This window comes from Meles meles, chromosome 8, assembly GCF_922984935.1.
Source record: "Meles meles chromosome 8, mMelMel3.1 paternal haplotype, whole genome shotgun sequence".
NCBI lineage: Eukaryota > Metazoa > Chordata > Mammalia > Carnivora > Mustelidae > Meles > Meles meles.
Genome location: NC_060073.1, coordinates 52010359 through 52030665, shown reverse-complemented (window position 1 = coordinate 52030665; position 20307 = coordinate 52010359). Strand labels below are relative to the sequence as shown.

Here is a 20307-nt window from a genome sequence, read left to right as displayed (position 1 = left end):
CATAACCTGAGCTGAAGTCAGATGCTTAACCGACTGAGCCACCCAGGCATGCCACCCCCTACCTTTTTAAAAGATTTTATTTATTTATGCTGATAAAATTTTTTGAAAAGTTTTAAAGATAGTACACTTTTTTTTTCTCTTTTAGTAACAAAACCTTTTCAGTTATCTATTATTCAGTTTGTTATTTTGTTTGATGAAGACTTCCCTATTCTAGGTCATATTAACAATGAAAAAAGCCAATTTATAGTGCTTTTGCTGAATTCTTAAAACAAGTTTGGGTTGACAGTTAAGGATTGGTCTTTAAAAAAAATTGTTTTAGAAGCAGGTTTAACACCTTATTCTGCAGTGAGTATGCTGAGAATGAGCAAATAGGTAGCAAAACATTAAACCATTATAAAATGGTAAGTGGCAAACCACTGAGCAGGAACAGACTGCATGAGCAGGGCTAGCGCTCAGATCTCCTCTAGGGTCGTTGTTACTATTAAGTGTTGTCATCCTCAGTTTGTTTAACTAAATAAAGAAAGGCAGTTAAGAAAATTCTAGAGAAGTCTAGAGTTCAAATCTAAATCTTCTTTGGTGGGATCACTGCATTGAACTAAGCACCTGCACATACAAAGAGCATTGTTGACTTTACAGAACTAAAACTATGATGTCCCTTATTATTAGAGAGTGTTGGACCAGGAATTACAAAACCTGAATTCCAGTCTCTGTTCTGCTAAGTAACCTTAGTTAAAAACAAAACAAGAGAAATTTTATCTCTTTAAGACAGTATTATCAACTATAAGATGAGGAGGATGACAATATGGCACCTAAAGCCCCTGCCAGGACTTTAGTTGGAAGATCTATAAAACCTGAAGGCAGAGAAAGAGGAGTGTGGGAGAGATTGGTGTCTCCTTTTGGGAGAGTGTACCTTTGTACCTTTGGGAGTTTGCATTAATCAACTACTTTTCTCAATCCTGCTAATTGCCCTTTTCTGTCCAAAAAGCTCTCCTTATTTTAAGGCCTAGGTTACATTTCACTTCCTCTGTGAAGTCAGTTTAACACACATTGTTTCTCTTTTCTGAACTCTCTTACATCACACTCATCTGTTAATCATGGTAATTGCCATGGAAAATGCCTTCCTTTTATACCTATCTCTAGAGAGTAGATTAATGTGAAAGAAAAAATATAGACTTCGAAGTTAAATAGATCTAGCTGTATGATCTTATATCACCCACTTTTTAAAAATGTTTAATTTTTTTAATAGAACATTTTTGATTAGATAACATTTTTTTCAAGCTTAAGAAAAAGAGGAGGTGCAGTGAAAAGTCTTCTTCCTCAGGTCTACCACCAAGCTAGTCTTTCCCCGACTATTATTAGTTTCTTATATATATTCTGCTAGAGTTTTTAATTTTTTAAAGAAATAGAACATTTATTTATCTATTTTTAAGATTTATTTATTTGTCAGAGAGAGAGCCCAAGCAGGGGGAGCAGCAGACAGGGAGAAGCATGCTCCCTGCCGAGCAAGGAGCGTGATGTGGCACTCTGGCACGGGATCCCAGGGCCCTGGGATCATGACCCGAGCTGAAGGCAGACACTCAACCGACTGAGCCACCAAGGTGCCGCTCTGCTAGTTTCTTAATTTTTCTTTCTTTTTCTTTTACATAAAAGACGGCACACTAAACACAATCTTAAGCATATTGCTTTTTTCACTTATCTTAGAGATCTTTTCATATCACTAGATAGTGAGCTTCCTTATTCTTAACGTTTTATGAATGCGTCATAATTTAACCAGTGGTAGGGAATTTTTACTTGATTGAAGTCCCAAATGATTTCAGATTTGAATGACCTTTGAGCCTGATCTGAGAATATCACTCCTTATTTCTCTAAACTCCATTTCTATGGTGCTTTATAGGTTTTAGCGCTTTACGTACTTGAAGCTGATCCTCACTCACAAAACCTCTTTGGAAGTAGGTAATTTACTCCATAAGTTTTACTAGGTAAATAGAGAAAGCAGAAACCTAAATAGATATTTCCTGACTGTGGTGCAAGATTCTTCAGCAAAAGCTCTACCGTGCTCTTTTCATGTGCTCTACTATTGGCAAATAGAGATTTTGCTTGAGAAACACAGCCTGCTTTGTAGGGGCTGATAAAAGTCTTCATTACTTCATTTATAACCATTTGTGAATTTACTTCCTTTACTTTACTTACTTCCTTAAAACCAGTAGAGCATGTTGAAAAGGATCTCCAGATAAAGGAAGCTTTGAGAAACAAAACAAATATAGAGAGAAGATATGCAAATATTCTTTTTATAGGTTACTTTTTTTAATCTCAAAAAATCCTAACTGAAACAAGTGTATGCAGAAAAAAGTGACTTGCTTAATGGCATCGAGATGATTGTGGTTCTTCAAGTGATTAAATGTGTAGGGCTGAGAAAAGTAGGTGGTATTTTAACCTGGGATTTAACATTTGGTAAGATTCTCTGTTAAAGTACAGCCAGAGCTCTATAATTGACCTGTTCAGAATGCACAAATGAAAATGGGAGGGATTTAAGTTTTACTATAAAATTTTCATTTAGTGCAAAATGAGGTTAGTACTCAGAGAGCCCAAACTGCTACTTGAACTGCCTGAGTATTGATTATGAGCTCAGGTTATGCCAAAATCAGTAACGCTTTATAGATGGAATGCGAATTTTCTACAAAATACTTTCAACTATTTTGGTGACTTCTGAGATATTTTTGCATAAATTTTCTCCTATTTCTTCTAAACCAGGCCCTTGGTTTCTTTTTTCTTTTTATATTTATGGTTTTTTATGCTCATGCTGAAAACAGTCTAGTATCCTAGGATTTTAGAGATATTTGGACACTTAGAGATTGCTAAATAATGTTTGGTACCTTTGTATATTAACTTGGCCCTTTGTGTTGGAACAAGTGAGAGAACACTGGAGCCCAGAAAGGTATGATTGGCCCTGGCAAGTCACTTTGTCCAGAACCCTCGGCTGCAGCTGCCTGGTTCCATGTTCTTTCTCATACAGCTCTGATGGACACTGCTCTACCTGGGGAATTTAATTTTGAAAACATTCTTTTGGCCCTTCTCAACCCTTTTTTCTTTCTAATGTGGGCCAAGTAATAAAAAAACTCTAAGGAATATTATAGTCATGGATATGTCAACATTTTTCTTTTTAGTTGACACACAGTGTCTAGTAGTTGCAGGTGTACAGCGTCGTGATTCAACTTCTCTGTACTTGATGCTGTGCCCACCACAAGCGTAGCTCCACCTTTCACTGCCCAGCACTGTCATAGTCTCATTGATTGCATTCCCCTTACCATTCCCTTTATTCCTGTGTAGAGTCACAGATCTGGCATGGAGCCAGCTCATTGTAGGCACGTTAAAGAGACTTGGAAGTGAGCCAGAACTGGGGAGGGAATGAGGTAACAACCAAGTGAGGAGCAGGCAGCCCAGCATTTGTTAGCTAATTCTCCATCTTTCTCTCCCTAGGGTAGGGAGCAGCCAGTAGTGTTCAGACAGTGAAGCTGCCATATGTTGGTTTGTGGTTGCCTTTAAACGACTTTCTTTCCCCCTTAGGTCCTTTCCCATAACCTGTGCACGGTGCTGAAGGTTCCACATGACCCCGTTGCCCTTGAAGAGCACTTCCGGGATGACGATGAGGGTCCTGTCTCCAATCAGGGCTACATGCCGTATTTAAACAAGTTCATTCTGGAAAAGGTATGCTTCTGATGTCTTCTTGCTTACAGAGTGGTTTGATTTGCACATTTCAAGTGGGCCCCAGAGCCCCTTGCTGGTGAGTTCACTAAGGAGTTCAGGTGTGAGGCATCAGGAGGATAAGTCAGTCAGAAACAAAAGAAAGAATGGGAGACTGACATTTCCTATTTCTTCCTCTTCTCCACTGTCTTCTTAAACTTGGTTTGGTATTTTACAACTTGGCTCATTTTTTGAAATTAAGAGCTGTATTTTGTATTAGTCTGTAATGTCTTCTTAGAGTGCTTTTTCCCCCTTCCTTTTTAAATTCTGGTTCCACATGTATTGGCAATGATTGTTAATGCATGGGTGTGTTAGGGTAAAATGTGAATGCCAAAGGTAATATTAAATATCTTTACTAAATAGCTATTATACAGCAACGTTTTCATCATAGATTTTTCAGGGTATCACTCAGAGGCTCCCTCTGGGATATATAAAGAGTAAAGATGCTGCAAAAACCTATTATGAATTTGGAAGCCAAATATAACCTATTGGCATGGCTGCCATGTTCAGTTTCTCTTCTGGTTTGGATAATTAAAAATTGACAGAAGAATGTGTTGAATTTGATGTACTTCTGTTTCTATTTAGAAGAAAATAAACTGATGACACCTTCAAATAATTAAATAAAATCGGTGATTGAAAATTATGAAAGGTTGCGTAGTTTATTAAATAGGCAGTTAATACAAAAATATATGAAATAAAAAGTGAATGTCTCTTTACTCTTTCTAGTCTCACTCTCCAGGAGTAACCACTCTTAACAGTTTGGTGAATATCTTTGCCAATCTTTTAAAATACATACATGTAAATATCCATATACATAATATGTAGTGTTTTGTTTCCATAGGGCTAAGATCATGCTATACATAAACTTCTTCAAATTTTTTTTTAACTGAACAATATATTAGTGTCATTTTTTTAAAAGATTTTATTTATTTATTTGACAGAGATTACAAGTAGGCAGAGAGAGAGAGAGGAGGAAGCAGGCTCCCGTCGAGCAGAGAGCCCAATGCGGGACTCGATCCCACGTCCCTGAGATCATGACCTGAGCCGAAGGCAGAGGCTTAACCCACTGAGCCACCTAGGCACCCTATTAGTGTCATTTTTCCATATTGTCTACACTTCGTTTAGGCATGAAATTAATTATATAATCACATGAATGGCTGGGAAATTCCTGCTTTGCCTATTTATAACATCAGGCATGAAATTTTTGGATATATCTTAAAAATGCCTTTCAAAAAGTGATGGTGATAATACTTTTAAATTAAAAGAAAATACATTTAGGGGCACCTGGCTGGCTAAGTCAGAGGAACATGTGACTCTTGATCTTGAGGTTGTGGGTATGAGCCCCATGTTGGGTGTAGAGATAACTTAAATAAATAAACTTAAAAAAACATTTAAAAACCATATTTTCCCATCATCTAAATACCACAACTATTTACATATTTTTTCTATGGTTTCTTTGGATTTTTTATTGCTGTATATGTATACATTTTTTTATATTCAGTATCTTTTTATCATAGTAAAGTACAGTAATTAAAATTTATGATACTAAGTTAGTAGTTTGGAAAATGTCAAGATGTTGGTGAGGATTTATTTATTTATTTATTTATTTTTAAAGATTTTATTTACTTATTTGACAAAGATCACAAGTAGGCAGAGAGGCAGGCAGAGAGAGAGGAAGGGAAGCAGGCTCCCTGCTGAGTAGAGAGCCTGAAGCGGGGCTCCATCCCAGGACCCTGGGATCATGACCAGAGCTGAAGGCAGAGGCTTTAACCCACTGAGACACCCAGGCGCCCCAGGATTCTTTTAAGAAGTCTCATGTTTTAGTGTGCCTGGGTGGCTCAGCTGGTTGAGCGTCTGCCTTCAGGTCAGATCATGATCCCAGGTTCCTGGGATTGAGCCCTGTGTTGGGCTCCCTGCTCATCAGGGAGCCTGCTTCTCCCTCTCTCTCTGCCTGCCACTCCCCTGCTTGTGCTCTCTCTCTGTCAAATAAATAAAATCTTAAAATATAAAAAATTGCTTGTTTTTCAGAAATTTTATTGCAAATGTTATCAAGATTACAGTGTGTTCATTTATGTAGTATTCTTTGTACCTGTGTCTGTTATTCCATATCAGCCTCACAACACAGTTTTCTTTTTTTTTTAAGATTTTATTTATTTATTTGACAGAGAGAGAGGGGAAAGCAGGCTCCCCACTCAGCAGAGAGTCCAATATGGGGCTCGATCCTAGGACCCTGAGATCATGACCTGAGCAGAAGGCAGAGGCTTAAGCCACTGAGCCACGCAGATGCCCCACAATACAATTTTCTGCTCTTTGTGTTTGTTTAATGTGTATATGTGCTATATGTTTTTGAAATATTCCCTGTAGAGATGATAACATTGCTTTGATCATGCCTAATAATTAGGAAAATAAGAGAAATCATATCATAATGAAATACAAGATTTAATAAGGCTCACAGAAGCCACAAATTATGTGATTCCACTTATATGAAATACCTAAAATAGGCAAACAGATAGAGATAAAAAGTAGATTAGTGGTTGACAGAGTTTGAGGGGAGGTTGGAATGGTGAGTAACTACCAATGGGCTTGGGGTTTCTTTTTGGAATGATGAAAACGTTCTAGAATTAGATAGTGATGGTAGTTGCAAAACTTTGTGAACATGTTAAAAACTATTGAATTGTATACTTTAAAATGCAGATTTTATGGTATGTGAATTATATTTCAGTAAAAAATGTCTAGGGTCGCCTGGGTGGCTCAGTCAGTTAAGTGTCTGCCTTTGGCTCCGGTCATGATCCGGAAGTCCTGGGAATAAGCCCTGCAGGAGGCTCCCTGCTTAGCGGGAAGTCTGCTTCTCCCTCTCCCTCTGCTCTACCAACTGCCTGTGAACTTTCTCTCTCTCTCTCTCTCTCAAATAAATAAATAAATAAATCTTTAAAAGTGTTTTAAATCAGATTATATGGAAACTGATTTGTGAGGTCTCAAAATTTCATAGTATGATGTGGTACTATTTTCTGGAGCTTTTCCTGGGTGCTGTTCTGTTCATTGATGAAGTAGTTCATTTGTGTTCTGTAGTTGTATTATAAGTAAATATGTCTTAAATTCCACAAATATTTGATGACCTGCTGTGTGAGTGTGTTTAATCTTAAAAATTAAAGACAGTCAGTGGCACCTGGGTGGCTCAGTTGGTTAAGCGTCCCAACTCTTGATTTTGGCTCAGATCGTGATCTCAGGATTCTGAGTTTGAGCTTTACCTTGGGGTCTGCACTGGGTGTAGAGCCTGCTTAAGAGTCTCTCCCTCCCTCTCCTGCTGCTCTCTACCATCCCCCCAAATTAAAAAACAATCAGCAGAATTGCATCTGTTAGTAAAATATAGAATGTACCGGGAAATATTCAGAAATCTGAAAATTGCCTTTTTAGTGCTAGAATTTGTGTGGGGTGGGCCAGTGGATAGAAAAACATGGTTTCATGTCTCAAAGTGTGGTACCCTAATACTGTATTTTGTTCTCCTTGGTGTAACTTTTATTAAATACCTTGAATTTTAAGCTTTAAAATTTTTTTTCCCTTTAGTATTTAGGTGTTTTAAAGTTTTGTAATTGAGGGAGCAAATATAGCAGTATTTAAAAAGTTCAAAATTAGCTACTAAGTTTGGAGAAAAACTTACTCAAAATGAATGAGGATATGATGAAACAGTAAGTTCTTGTTTATTATTGCTTAGCCACCTGGAGTGGAATTTTGCCAGTCCTTCAATCCAAATAAAGCAGCCAAGGTTTCCATGGTGTGGGTTTAAATTGAAAAAGATTAGTGCCTTGTTTTGAAACTTGGTTGAAAAAGTGCCAATAGTGACTGGAGAATGTTAACATAAAGTTTAGAGATTCTAATTGGTTATGCAAAAGAAATGGAAAATAATGATTAAATTTGCAAGATGTGATACACATATCTGTGTGTGTCATAATATACATATACACAAACACACACACACACACACACACACACACACACACACACACACACACATATATGTATCACACACTATCTCATTTGATCCTCATGTTAATCCTGTAATGTATAACTGGAATTCTTACTCCCATTTAACTCAGGAGGAAACCGAGCATAAGGTTGCCTAACTAATAAGGGTTAGACAGATTTTAAACCTGAGCCAGTTAATTTCTACATCAGTGTTCTTTTACTGTACTGTTGAGGGATTAATTACTTCCTTTAAGAATTAATGTTTTTCCAATTATGGGGTATATAGGGGAAGGGGGAGAGGCTTAAGAGCTCTTCTGACGAATCTCAAACTCTGTCAGCCTCTAGTTCTCTTAGGTTTTTTCTCAAAAGTTTTAACATGAGTCTTTTCTCTTAATTAGTATCTGTTGTTCTTTAGTGTTTGTTCATTCTCATCACGTTTCCCCAGGTGGTTTTAGAGGTTTTTTTTGCCTTTGCCTAGGTTAATTATTCTGAAGAGGCTGGGACTGAGAGAGAAATTATGTTGAAATTCACTTTCTAAAAACTAATTTTTCCAATTGATTTCTGTATTTGCTTCTTCAGAGATAATCATATTCCTGTTGTTCTTCATGATGGTAGGACTTATTTCCAGCTTTCCTGAGACATCAAATGATTAATATGCCTGTGTTCTTGTATCAAATATTTTGCCTTCCCCAGGTGTTAACTTTTATTTTTTGCTTTTTTGTTAAATTCCTTCTTTAGTAAAGAATGGGATTCTGTGAACATTTAGGAAGAATGTTTTTATGAGCCTCCCCTCTCTTTTTTTGCAAAGAGACATTATACCTGGATTATCTGACAGTGAATAATTGAAGAAAGCAATGTATTTGTTACCTTTTTACTATTGAGCCCCAATAGATTACAACAAAAGCTAATTCTGCTTCAGCATATTTATGTGGCAATGTAATTCTTTTATGAGATTTAATAGCCTGTTAGGCTTTTGGGTCTGAATCATTTTCAGTTCTTTTTCCTGATTCCACATGTTCAGGGTTGGTCTGAGCTATTAATGACTAAAACCAATAGTAATCTGTTAGCAAGATGCCTAGTCTTATTGGGGAATTTGCTGCTTTCCTAGAATAATCCTTTTCTTTTTTGCTTTTGGCTTTTTGGAAACATACATACAGATGGAAGAAAAGCAAAAAGAAACTTTTTAGTTCAATATAATGTCCTTTCTCTAGAGGCTAGTAGCCTCTGCATTCTGTTTTCCTAGGCTGACATACCAGATGCTTGCTGTTCATGTCAGTTCTAGTTCTTCCATAAAATGAGGTTTCAGATTTCTGTTGCTTGAATCCGTATATCATCAGCAATCAGAATGTCTTCAAATGGGTGCCTAACAACTGTCATTTATTAGGAAGTCCTACTGCTCTCAACTACCCAAAAACACGTTTCTGTACAGTTCTTTTTATTTATTAGCCTGTGTTATTTTTTTCTTTCATTGTTACTTAAGAGTTATGTAGTAGTAGTCCAAAACTGAGGGTTTTGGAGAGGCGGGGGGTGGGAGGTTGGGGGAGCCTGGTGGTGGGTGTTGTGGAGGGCACGTATTGCGTGGAGTACTGAGTGTGGTGCATAAACAATGAATTCTGGAACACTGAAAAGAAATTTAAAAAAATTATTTATTTATTTATTTATTTGACAGAGAGATCACAAATAGATGGAGAGGCAGGCAGAGAGGGAGAGAGGGAAGCAGGCTCCCTGCTGAGCAGAGAGCCCGATGCGGGACTCAGGACCCTGAGATCATGACCTGAGCTGAAGGCAGCGGCTTAACCCACTGAGCCACCCAGGCGCCCCTAAAAAAATATTTAAAAAAAATGGATGCTTAACTAGTCAGTTAAGGTGCCCCTCTGCTAAATATTTTAAACAAGTGTTCTGATTAATTCTTTATATCAGCTCCATGGGTTAAGTACCATCATCACTACCATTTTAAAGATAAAGAGACTGGGCTTTGGGTTACATTACTTGCCTCAGGTCACCCAGCTGCTAAGTGGTATTCAATGACTGTATGATAATTTTGTCCTGTGGCTTTATAACTATGCCAATTTTGGTGGGCTTATATTTTATTTTTTTCCACTACTCTTATAAACAATAGTGACTATTCTAAGTAAATCATTACCTGACTCTGATTCTCTTTTTAGGATAGATTATTTGAAGTATAATTATTGATGGGAGAGTATGAATACTTTTTTTTTTAAGATTTTATTTATTTATTTGACAGAGAGAGAGAGATTACAAGTAGGCAGAGAGGCAGGCAGGGAGAGAGGGGGGGAAGCAGGCTCTCTGCTGAGAAGAGAGCCCAATGTGGGGCTCGATCCCAGGACCCTGGGATCATGACCCGAGCCAAAGGCAGAGGCTTTAACCCACTGAACCACCCAGGTACCCCAAGAGAGTATGAATACTTTCTGAGAAAACAAATTCTACAGTCAATTTCCAAAGCATCAAACTGGCCAATTTCCCTATCTTCTGAGGACTCTGTCTGTGCCACAGGAACTTTAGTCTTGAGCTGGTTTGGATGAAAATTCTAGTTTAAAGAACATGTGTGTTTAGTTTTGTAAATAAGTCCTTTAGTTAGAATTGAGGTCTATAAATAGCATCTCTATCTTGTATGGAGTTCAGTGAAAAGGAAATATGTTGAAAATGAGAACAATTCTACATATTCCTTACTAGGATATTATCTTCCATTTGGATACCTTGAAACCACTGGCAGCCATTATCAGTTTTTTAAAAGATGTGAGACTTTCGATTTATTATGTGTGATGTAAACTGGGATTTTGGAGCAGTTTGTAATCTTAGATGAGGTGGAGTATGGAATCATAGATTTCTAGACCTTTTATAGTTAGAACAGACCTTGAAATCTTCTCAATGTGTAGATTTATTTTAATTTAGCAAGCATTAAGTATTGTGCCCGTATCCATCAATGGCGTGTGTTTTTAGGTGAAGCCCAACATCCTTATCATGGCATGGAGGGCCTGTTCGATTTGACCTCTGCCACCTTGTCCAGCCTCCTTTTCTTCCTCTCCCCTTCTTGTTCACTTCAGTGCAGTTATGTTGGTCTTCTCTCTGTTCCTCATATTACCAAGACCCTTCCTGCCACAGAGCCTTCAGACATGTCGCTTCCTCTGTTGTAAGGCTTCCTCCACCCTTAAAATGCATGTAATTCCTGTTCATCCTGTAGGTCTCAGCTTGATTGTCACTTCCTCAGGGAGGTTTCTCCAGGTAGCACACTGCCCTTCCCAGAGCTTACTTGCTGTCTTATAAAGTGTTCTTACACTCTCCTGTGTTTTCCCTTTGTTAGCATTTACCAGAGTTTTCATCATGTAGATGGTTAGGTTATTGCTGTATTGTTCGACCCCTGCTCCTGGAGTGTAACTTCTGTGATGGGCAAGGACTGGTTCACCATTGGGCAACAATAGAGCCAATTAAAGTAATCTATTTTTTACTTTAATTTTGTGCAGAAGTTTTAAAGTTTGATGTAGTCTTAGTTGTTCTTTTTGCTTTTGTTGCCTGTGCTATAATTTGTCATACCCAAGAAATCATTGCCCATTTCAGTATTGTGAAGCTCTTCCCCTCTGTTTTCTTGTAGGAGTTTTCTATTTTCAGGTGTTATATTTAGATTTTTACTCCATTTTGCATTCATTTTTGTATATGGTGTAAGATAAGGGCCCATTTTATTCTGCTGCATATGGATACTTAGTTTTCCGAGCACCAGTTGTTGAAGAGACTCTTTTCCTCGTTGTATAGTCTTGGCATCCTTGTTATAGATCATTTGACTACATACATGAGGATTTATTTCTGGGCTCTGTTTTACTGGTCTATATGTCTCTCCTTATGCATACTATTTTGATTACTGTAGCCTTGTGATGTATTTTGTATAAGTATAAGATGTCCACTTTTGTTCTTAAGATTATTTTGGCAATTCATGGTCCTTTGAGATTCTGTGTGAATTTCAGCATGATGTTTTCTGTTTCTGGAAAAAAAAATGCCATTGGGATTTTGATAGGGATTACATTGAATCTAAATTGCTTTGGGTAGTGTGAACATTTTAGCAATAGCAAGTCTTCCAATCCATGAACATGGGAGGTCTTTCCATTTATTTATGTCATCCTTAATTTCTTTCAGTAACATTTTGTAGTTTTCAATGTACAAATCTTCTGCCTCCTTGGTTAAGTTTATTCCTAAGTATTTTATTCTTTTTGATACTATGCTAAATGGGATTTTTAAAATTTCTTTTTTAGATTGTTTATTGTTAGTGTCTAGAAACAGAACTGATTTTTAAGTGTTGATTTGTATCCTGCAACTTTGCCAGATTTGTTTATTAGTTCTAACAAGTTTTCTTTGTGGAATCTTCAGAGTTTTCTTCATATAAGAAAGAGCACGTTATCTGCAAAAAGGTAATTTTACTTCTTCCTTTCTAATTTGGGTGCCCTTCCTTCCTCTCTTCCTTCATTCCTCCCTCCCTCCCTACCTCTGTCTTGTTATGTCTTGTCGTGTCTTGTCTTTCCTTTTTCTTTTTCTTTTTTCTTTTTTCCCTTTTCTTTCCCTTCTTGCCTGCCTGCCTGCCTAATTGCTCTGGCTAGGACTTTCAGTATTGTGTTGAATATAAGTGGTGAGAGTGGGCATCCTTGCCTTGTTCCTGATCCTAGAGGAAAAACTCAGTTTTCCACTGTTGTGTACGATGTTAGCCATGGGCTTTTCATACATGATCTCATTTTGTACTTTTAAAAAATACGTAAATGCCTTCATTTAGTATGTTTTTATTCTTGAGCATGATTAAACTAAAGAATAGTGCATTAAATTTTAGAGAAAGGAATGAGCCAAACAGACAATTTATTAAAATTAAGTTTTGTGGTGGATTTGGATCAAAAAGCCACTATTTATGTCCTGGGAAAATTTATGGAGCATTTGCTTGGTTTCTGATGTCGTTGCAATCTGATTTTTACCCAAAATTCTTGGCTATCTTGAAGGTAACTAGTAACCACTAAGTTGCAAAACCAGTGGTCTTTTCTCAAACAACTCCTTTTTAATCTCTAGTATTTGGCACTATTGATCAAACTTTTTAACTATTTCCTCACTCAATTTTCGTATCTTTGTGATTCTTCTACCACTTTGATTGTTCTTTTGGTCATCATAATTCCTCTTCCTCTTCTTGCTTCATAAATGTCTATATGCCCTGAGGTTTTGTTTTTTGATCCCATCTCTTTTCTCGATTTATGTATTGTGTCAGTGATCTCATTGACCATCATGGCTTCTGTTGTCAAGAGCGTACAGTTGATTCACAGATCTGCTTCTTCTCTTAGGTTACATTCCACTTTGTTTGTCTCTGGACACCTCCATCTAAATATCTTACACCTTCAGGTTGAAGATGCTCATAATTGAAAACTTTATCTTTCCTTCCATCCTGTGACTGTTCCCTAAACTTGGTTGGTGTGATGTTTCTGCCATACCTTTGCTCATGCCATTTCCTTTTCTGTCTTTTGTAATACTCTCCCTTGCACTCTTCATATACTTCAAGGTCTGCCTCAAATACCATCTTTCTGCAAAGTAGTAATCAGGGCAGCTGATGACCTGTTCTCATTCTCTGCTCTAAAACCCTTCGATTGGGGGTTTCTTATTGTCTGTTTCTTAAAATTACAAAGCTGTTTGTGATTTGGTTTGTTTGCTTTTCTAGCCATAAGTCTAGCCACTCCCCCTCAGGAACCCTATAATTCATCAGATAATACATGTAGAATCACTTCTTGTTCTTCAGGGTAAGGCTACATGCTTTTGTATACATGTGATTTCCCCAAAGTGTTTTTTTAGGGGTGCAGGTGGATAGAGTTGATGGTGGTGGCCTGTGAAACGAGTCCTGTAGAGATGTCTTCTATCGCATAGAGGTCCTCCATCTCCTGAGTTCTGTAAGCAGTTTAGCATAGTGGAAAGATACAGCATTTGAGCTTTGATTTAAGCTCTAATTTTTATATTTGCCAGCCAGGTGAACTTGGTATTCAGTTTTTCTGAACTTTTGTTTCCTCAGATTTACAAGCCATGTGAACTCGGTAAAAGTACTCAATTTTTCTTAACCTCTATTTCCTGATATGTAAAATAGGGGCAATATTTGGCCTTACATGGCTACTATAAAGTTTAAGTCAGAAACTGCATATAAAATGCCAAACATACACACTAAAACTCTTCATAAATGGTGTTAAAGAAAAAAAGAAAAGGAAAAGAAGCTGCGGCAGCATCTACTGCTTTCCCTTCATGGGATCAATTGTGTACGATTGGGCTGTGGGAAATGGTGCCAGACTGAGACAGGGTACTGAAAACAGAGCACAAAGGATATCGTCATACTCCTGGGGAACTGGTGTGCCCACCACAAATTCTAGGTAGAGATCAAGAGAAATTTCTCACTGTTGTCAGTTAGTGACTTCTTCCTTATGGTACACATAACACTTCTCTCTTTCCAAAAAGAAATGCGTTGTTCATATTGTCCTGCCACCCATTCTGCCTTCTCTAGTACATTTTCCTTATTGTCCCAGAATATGGATTTTAAAATGTAGGTTGTAAGGGGCGCTTGGGTGGCTCAGTCAGTTAAGTGTGTGATTCTTGATTTTGGTTCAGGTCCTGATCGGGTCCTAGGATTGAGATACAGCCCAACTTCTTTATCCATTCATCTATCGATGAACACTTAGGTTGTTTCCATGTCTTAGCTATTGTAAATAATGCTGCTAGGAACATGGGGATGCAGATATTTTTTTGAGTTAGCATTTTTGTTACCTTTGGATACATTCCCAGAAGTGGAATTGCTGGATCATATGGCATTTAAAAAAAAATTATTTTGAGGATCCTCCATTCTGTTTTCCATAGTGACTATAAACTGATATTTAATGATCCTTTAGGACACTACTCTGTTATCATGTCACTTTTTCTGCAAATCTTCGCCCAGTTCTTAAGATTAGATTAGTTTCTCAGCGTTCCCACAGAACCCTCCGCTTACCTCTATTATAGTACTTACCACACTATATTGTAATTGTCTTGACATTACTTGGAGATATGGGCTGGTATTATATTAAGTATCTTTGCATTATCCCTAGCAGATAATAATTACTATCTAAATATTATCTGTTGAATGAGGGAAAAACTTTTGCATTATACATGGTATTATATTAGAATTTGTCTGCTGCATATCTATTTTCCCTAATAAACTGAATATTTTATGAGCAGAGACCAGTTCTTAATCTTTACATCCTTTTTTTTTTTTTAAGATTTCATTTATTTATTTGACAGACAGATATCACAAGTAGGCAGAGAGGCAGGCAGAGAGAGAGGAGGAAGCAGGCTCCCCGTGGAGCAGAGAGCCCGATGTGGGGCTCGATCCCAGGACCCTGGGATCATGACCTGAGCCGAAGGCAGAGGCTTTAACCCACTGAGCCACCCAGGCGCCCCTAATCTTTACATCCTTAATTTGTAGCATAGTACTTGGCTCATGGTAGATGCTGAGGGAATATTGAATGCATGATTGAATGACTGTATGGCAGGACTGTCATTTTAGAATTTCAATTAAAGCTTCCCTTCCCCCCAAAAAGAAAATGTCTTTTTTGACTGTACAGGTAGAGATGAGATATTTGCATATGGCTCATACTGAGTAATTGACATTCTCCACTCCTCTGTACCAGGGTTGGTAGTTTTATTTAGAAGAGAATGTGTACATGTGAAAAAATAGCTATTCAACAAGCTAGTATTTTATGTGCCAAGTGAGTGATTTGGACAGGTAAATGTTACTTTACTGTCCCACTAAATATAACATTCTTAATTGGGCTTTTGAAAGTGTGGTACATAAGCAAGTACTTAGAAAATGCTTATTGGTTAATTGGATTGGTTAAAATGGAAACCTGTATCTGTTCTACTTGGCCTATATCCTGCATACTTTGGAATATTTCCTCACTCATTGGAATTTTTTCACTTTAATTTTAACTCATTCTTTTTTAGGTCCAAGACAACTTTGACAAGATTGAATTCAATAGGATGTGTTGGACCCTCTGTGTTAAAAAGAACCTCACCAAGAGTCCCCTGCTCATTACAGAAGAAGATGCATTTAAAATATGGGTCATTTTCAACTTTTTATCTGAGGACAAGTATCCATTAATTATTGTGCCAGAAGAGGTAAGGTGTGGCCCTAGGAAATTCTTATGTGGTCATCATAGCTCTTAATAGATCTAGCGTGGAAGTATTGTGCTAATTTAGTGTAGACATAGAAGGAGATCTGGGACTAGTGTTTTTGGATCAGAGGCAAAACAGCCTGAGTCCAAAAAGTCCAAAACTCAGTGATTTGGGGTCATGTCATACCCTTGGAGATTTGCAGACAGGGTGGGACTTTTCCTCTCTAAATTGCTATAATTATAGAGGACTCCGTCTTCATATCCAGAGTCTTTATTCAGTACAAGACAACATAATTTTCTGTCTACTTACATATTGGCAAGCCAGTATGGCGTTTTAGGAGAGCAGGGCAAAATTGGCTGAGTGATGATATATGGAAAGCATAGACTCCACAGTGTTATTCTCAAGGCTGTTTCGTGTGAGGAAATACTATCCTCGTTTCTAAGTCCAGAACGGTGACTTTTTATTGTGCTTTCCAAAGTAAATGAAAAAGGGCATTTGCTTATTCTGTTTTGACTTACTTTCCCTGAGCTTCCAAAGTAAAAAAAAAAGACAGGAGGAGGGTTTCTGTGCTATCTTACTGCCTTAAAAAATCACATATGTAATGCATGCTTATTATAGTAGTAAGTATAGAAAAGATTAATTCACAGAATTATAATCAGCTATAGTGCTCCCCTTAAAAGAAATCTGTCATTCCTTAACTTTTGACAAATTATTTAATTTACTCAGCTATAAAATGGGGCTCATCACAACCTTTAAGGGTTAGAAGTTCTGCATTTAAAGGACTTAGCTTAGTACCTGGCATGTAAGATGTACTCAGTAAATGTGTCAGCTGCTGGGACTACTGTTGTTGCATGTTTACACACTAGGCTGCTTATTTCCTTAGGACATATTTCCGGCAGTGGGATTCAGACTTCTAAAAAACACACTTTCAAGGTATTTGCTGAACAGGCAGTATAGCCTGTTAGAAAGACTGTACCGATTTATACACCTACCAGCAGTGATTGAGGGGGCCTGTTGTTACCCATCCTGTCAATACAGAGTCTGTGATTTCTGTGATTCATATTTGTGTTAGGAAAATCATACTGCAGTACTTTATTTAAAGTCAGCAAGCATTTGTTGACTGCCAACAATAAGCAAGGTGCCAAGAGGAATGCAGAGTGAAAAAGATTACTTCCTGCCTTCAAGGAATTTGTAGTCTGCTCAAGGAAAGAAGTAAGTCAAGTGTAATTCAAAGCAAAATAGGCTACCTGTTATAAGAGAGGTGCAAAGGCCATGCAAATACAGAGAAGGGAAAGATTTATTCCAGCGTGGGGAAGTAAGGAAGGAAAGCTTTGTAAGAGGCAATGTAATCGAATGGGCGAAAGTAGAGTCTTAAACTTTTTTCCATAAAGGACCAGACAATAAGTATTTGAGGCTTTGTGCCCTTTTGGGCCACACTGTCTCTGTTGCAGCTACTTAAATCTGCTGTTATGGTAAGAAAGCAGCCGTAGACCATATGTTGCTGTGCTTTAGTAACACGGACTTTGAAATGTGAATTTGTGAATTTTATATAATATTCATGGATCATGAAACATTATTCTTTTTTTTTTCCCCTCCCAACCACTTGAAAATGCAGAAACTGTTCTTAGGTCTTAGATGTATACAGACATGCCATGAACCAGGTTTGACTAATGGACTAGAGTTGATCCGTGGCTGTTATTTGCTGTTCCCTGGTTAAGAGCAGGAGTCTGCAATCAGATTTCCTGGATATGAATTGTAGCTCTGTCACTGTTCACTAGCCATGTGACTTTGGGTGATATATACTGTTTGTTTTTGCTGTAGTTTCAGCTATAAAACAGGGTTAATGCTAGTATCTGTCTCCTACTGTTCTTGTGAAGATTGGACAAGGATAATGCCTGGCCTTTGGAAAGTGGTCATTAAATGTTTGCTTTTATGTTTATGGGGAAAGTAGCACTTGTGCTGGGTCTTAAAAGATAGGGAGAATTTTGACTCATGGAGAAGAATTCTGGGTGGAAGAAACAGGGGGGAATGTCATGTGAGTCAGGAAAGCAAAGGGCATGTTTTGAGCTTAGTGAGGTATTCTGCTTGTCTGAAGAGCAAGTCAGGAAGCTTACTTAGAAACAGCTGGACGGACTGAGTGATGCCAGAAAGGATATTGGGTAGCTCACAGAGTGGTCATGGTGGCTGAGAAACCAGGTTTGAATGCTATCAGTCTGGATCATTACTTGTCACTCCAGGGAGGAATCACAAGGAAAATGCTGCTGCCTCCAGAGGGTGGGGACTGTACTTGTGCTGTGGGACAGCTCTGGCCCTGCACACTTGGTGTGGCCCAGGACTCCAGTCTTCCTGTAGTTGTTCTTGCTACCAGAGAGAATTCTCTGTGCCCACTTTCCAGTTCAGTCGGGATAACACATCTGATTGGTATGGCCTGTGTCAGGTACCATGAGGTAGCTGCAAAGCAGGCCTGTAAAGGATCCATTTGGATTTTTAGCTTCTATATTGGGTGGTAGGGAATTGCCTAGACATAAGAAGGGGATTAGATGCTAGGCAGTCAAAAAGAATGACACATGCCCTTTCTAACTGGAACATGATGGCTATGAAGAGGAGTGGTACTAGATGAGGCTAGGAAGAGTTCTAACTTTATCCTGTAGGCAGTGGGGAACTCTGAGCCACTGATGATTTTTAACCAAGAGAGTGACAAGTAAATAAATGAAATACGGAGAGAAAGGAGATGGGAAGTTGAGAGAAGGTAACTGGTATTTGAGGACTGAAGTCTAGTAATGTCAGTGGGAGTGGAATAGGTCAGATGGGAGAGATCCGGAGGTGACAGGACGAAGTTCATAGTGCTTGGCTGTCTAGGACTATGGATAAGTTTCAGGCCTTGACAATCAGAAGGTAATATAGTGTGGTTTTTTAAGGCATGATCTTTGAGGGGCGCCTGGGTGGCTCAGTGGGTTAAAGCCTCTGCCTTCAGCCCGGGTCATGATCCCAGGGTCCTGGGATCGAGCCCGCATCAGGCTCTCTACTCTGCAGGAAGCCTGCTTCCTCCTCTCTCTCTGCCTGCTTCTCTGCCTACTTGAGATATCCATCTGTCAAAAAAAAAAAAAAAAAAAAAACCTTAAAAAAAAAAAGCATGATCTTTGAAATCAGATTGCCTGATTTTAATCCCAATTCTACCACTTTTTAACTATGTCACCTTGAAGAGATTACTTCAGCTCTTTGGGTTTCCCCTTCTGTAAAATGGGGAAAACTTTTCTATTTATTGGACTCTTGTGAGGACTAAAATATTTGATGATGTGAAGCATTTAGCATAGTGTCTAGCCCCATGATAAGTGCTCGCTAAATGTGTGTGTGTGTGTGTGCGCGCGTGCGCGCGTGCACACGCATGTGTGTATGAATGAATGACTGGATTATGAATAAGTTGGGGATATGGTGTCTGATGATGGGTTGGGTATATTGGTATTTTAGGTAGAACATATTTGTGGAGCTGTCCTGTATTCAACTGCAAGTGGACTTCTAGGGCTTGTGAGAGGCCCGGACTTTAGACAGAGATTGGGAAGCCATGGAAGTAGTTTAGATCAGGGAAGAAGAAACTGTTGTGGGAGAAGTGAGGGCTGAGGACAGAACTTTGGGACTGTTTCTGTAGCAGGAAGAGGAAGTAGATTTGATACAGGAAGCTGAATTGAATAGTCTATATAAGGTGGGAGGAGAACTGGGAGAGTGTTGAGTCATGGATGCCAAAGAAAGAAAAAATTCTAAGAAGCAGGAAAGTAGTTACTGGCACTAGATATTACAGAAAAATTAGAGGGTGATGAGTAAGAAGTTGCCTTTGGATTTACTAATTAGGTGGTCATTGGTAATCAGGTAGAACACAGTTTTACTGTAGTGGTGGGAACAGTTTCTTAGTGTTAGTAACAATAATGATGTAATAGTGCATGTATGGTAAAGGAGCTGTAGGGAATAAAATGTGCCATAGAGTCTTGCACACCAAAATTGTCTAGCTTAATACAGAGACATATAGAAGGGAATGGAATATTGTTAGGTGTTGAAAAATATGTACTGATGGCATTTTAAAAACCTAGCTGTTGCTTGAAAGAATTATGCTAATAAAACTTCCAGTATTGCCTTTTAAGACATTTTGTAGTGGGGCGCCTGGGTGGCTCAGTGGGTTAAAGCCTCTGCCTTCGGCTCAGGTCATGATCCTGGGGTCCTGGGATCAAGCCCCGCATCGGGCTCTCTGCTCCGCAGGGAGCCTGCTTCCTCCTCTCTCTCTGCCTGCCTCTCTGCCTGGTTGTGATCTCTCTCTCTCTCTGTCAAATAAATAAAATATTTAAAAAAAAAAAAGACATTTTGTAGTTACTCTATGTTCTAAATTTATTTGGTTTTCCCTTTTTTTTTTTTTTTAAAGATTTATTTGTTTATTTATTTGACAGACAGAGA

The 20307-nt window shown here is 38.2% G+C and overlaps 1 protein-coding gene across 3 annotated transcripts in view; it reads left to right on the top strand.

Annotated features, from left to right (window-relative positions):
- The window catches only part of SWAP70 (switching B cell complex subunit SWAP70), a 96440-nt gene that overhangs the window by 51758 nt on the left and 24375 nt on the right, over window positions 1-20307 (top strand). For all 3 annotated transcript variants that reach the window (XM_046016883.1, XM_046016882.1, XM_046016884.1), the window contains exons 2-3: window positions 3565-3705; window positions 15697-15870. In XM_046016883.1, coding sequence (XP_045872839.1) covers window positions 3673-3705; window positions 15697-15870 — 207 coding nt within the window. In that variant the 5' untranslated portion in view covers window positions 3565-3672. The remainder of the gene's footprint in view (window positions 1-3564; window positions 3706-15696; window positions 15871-20307) is intronic.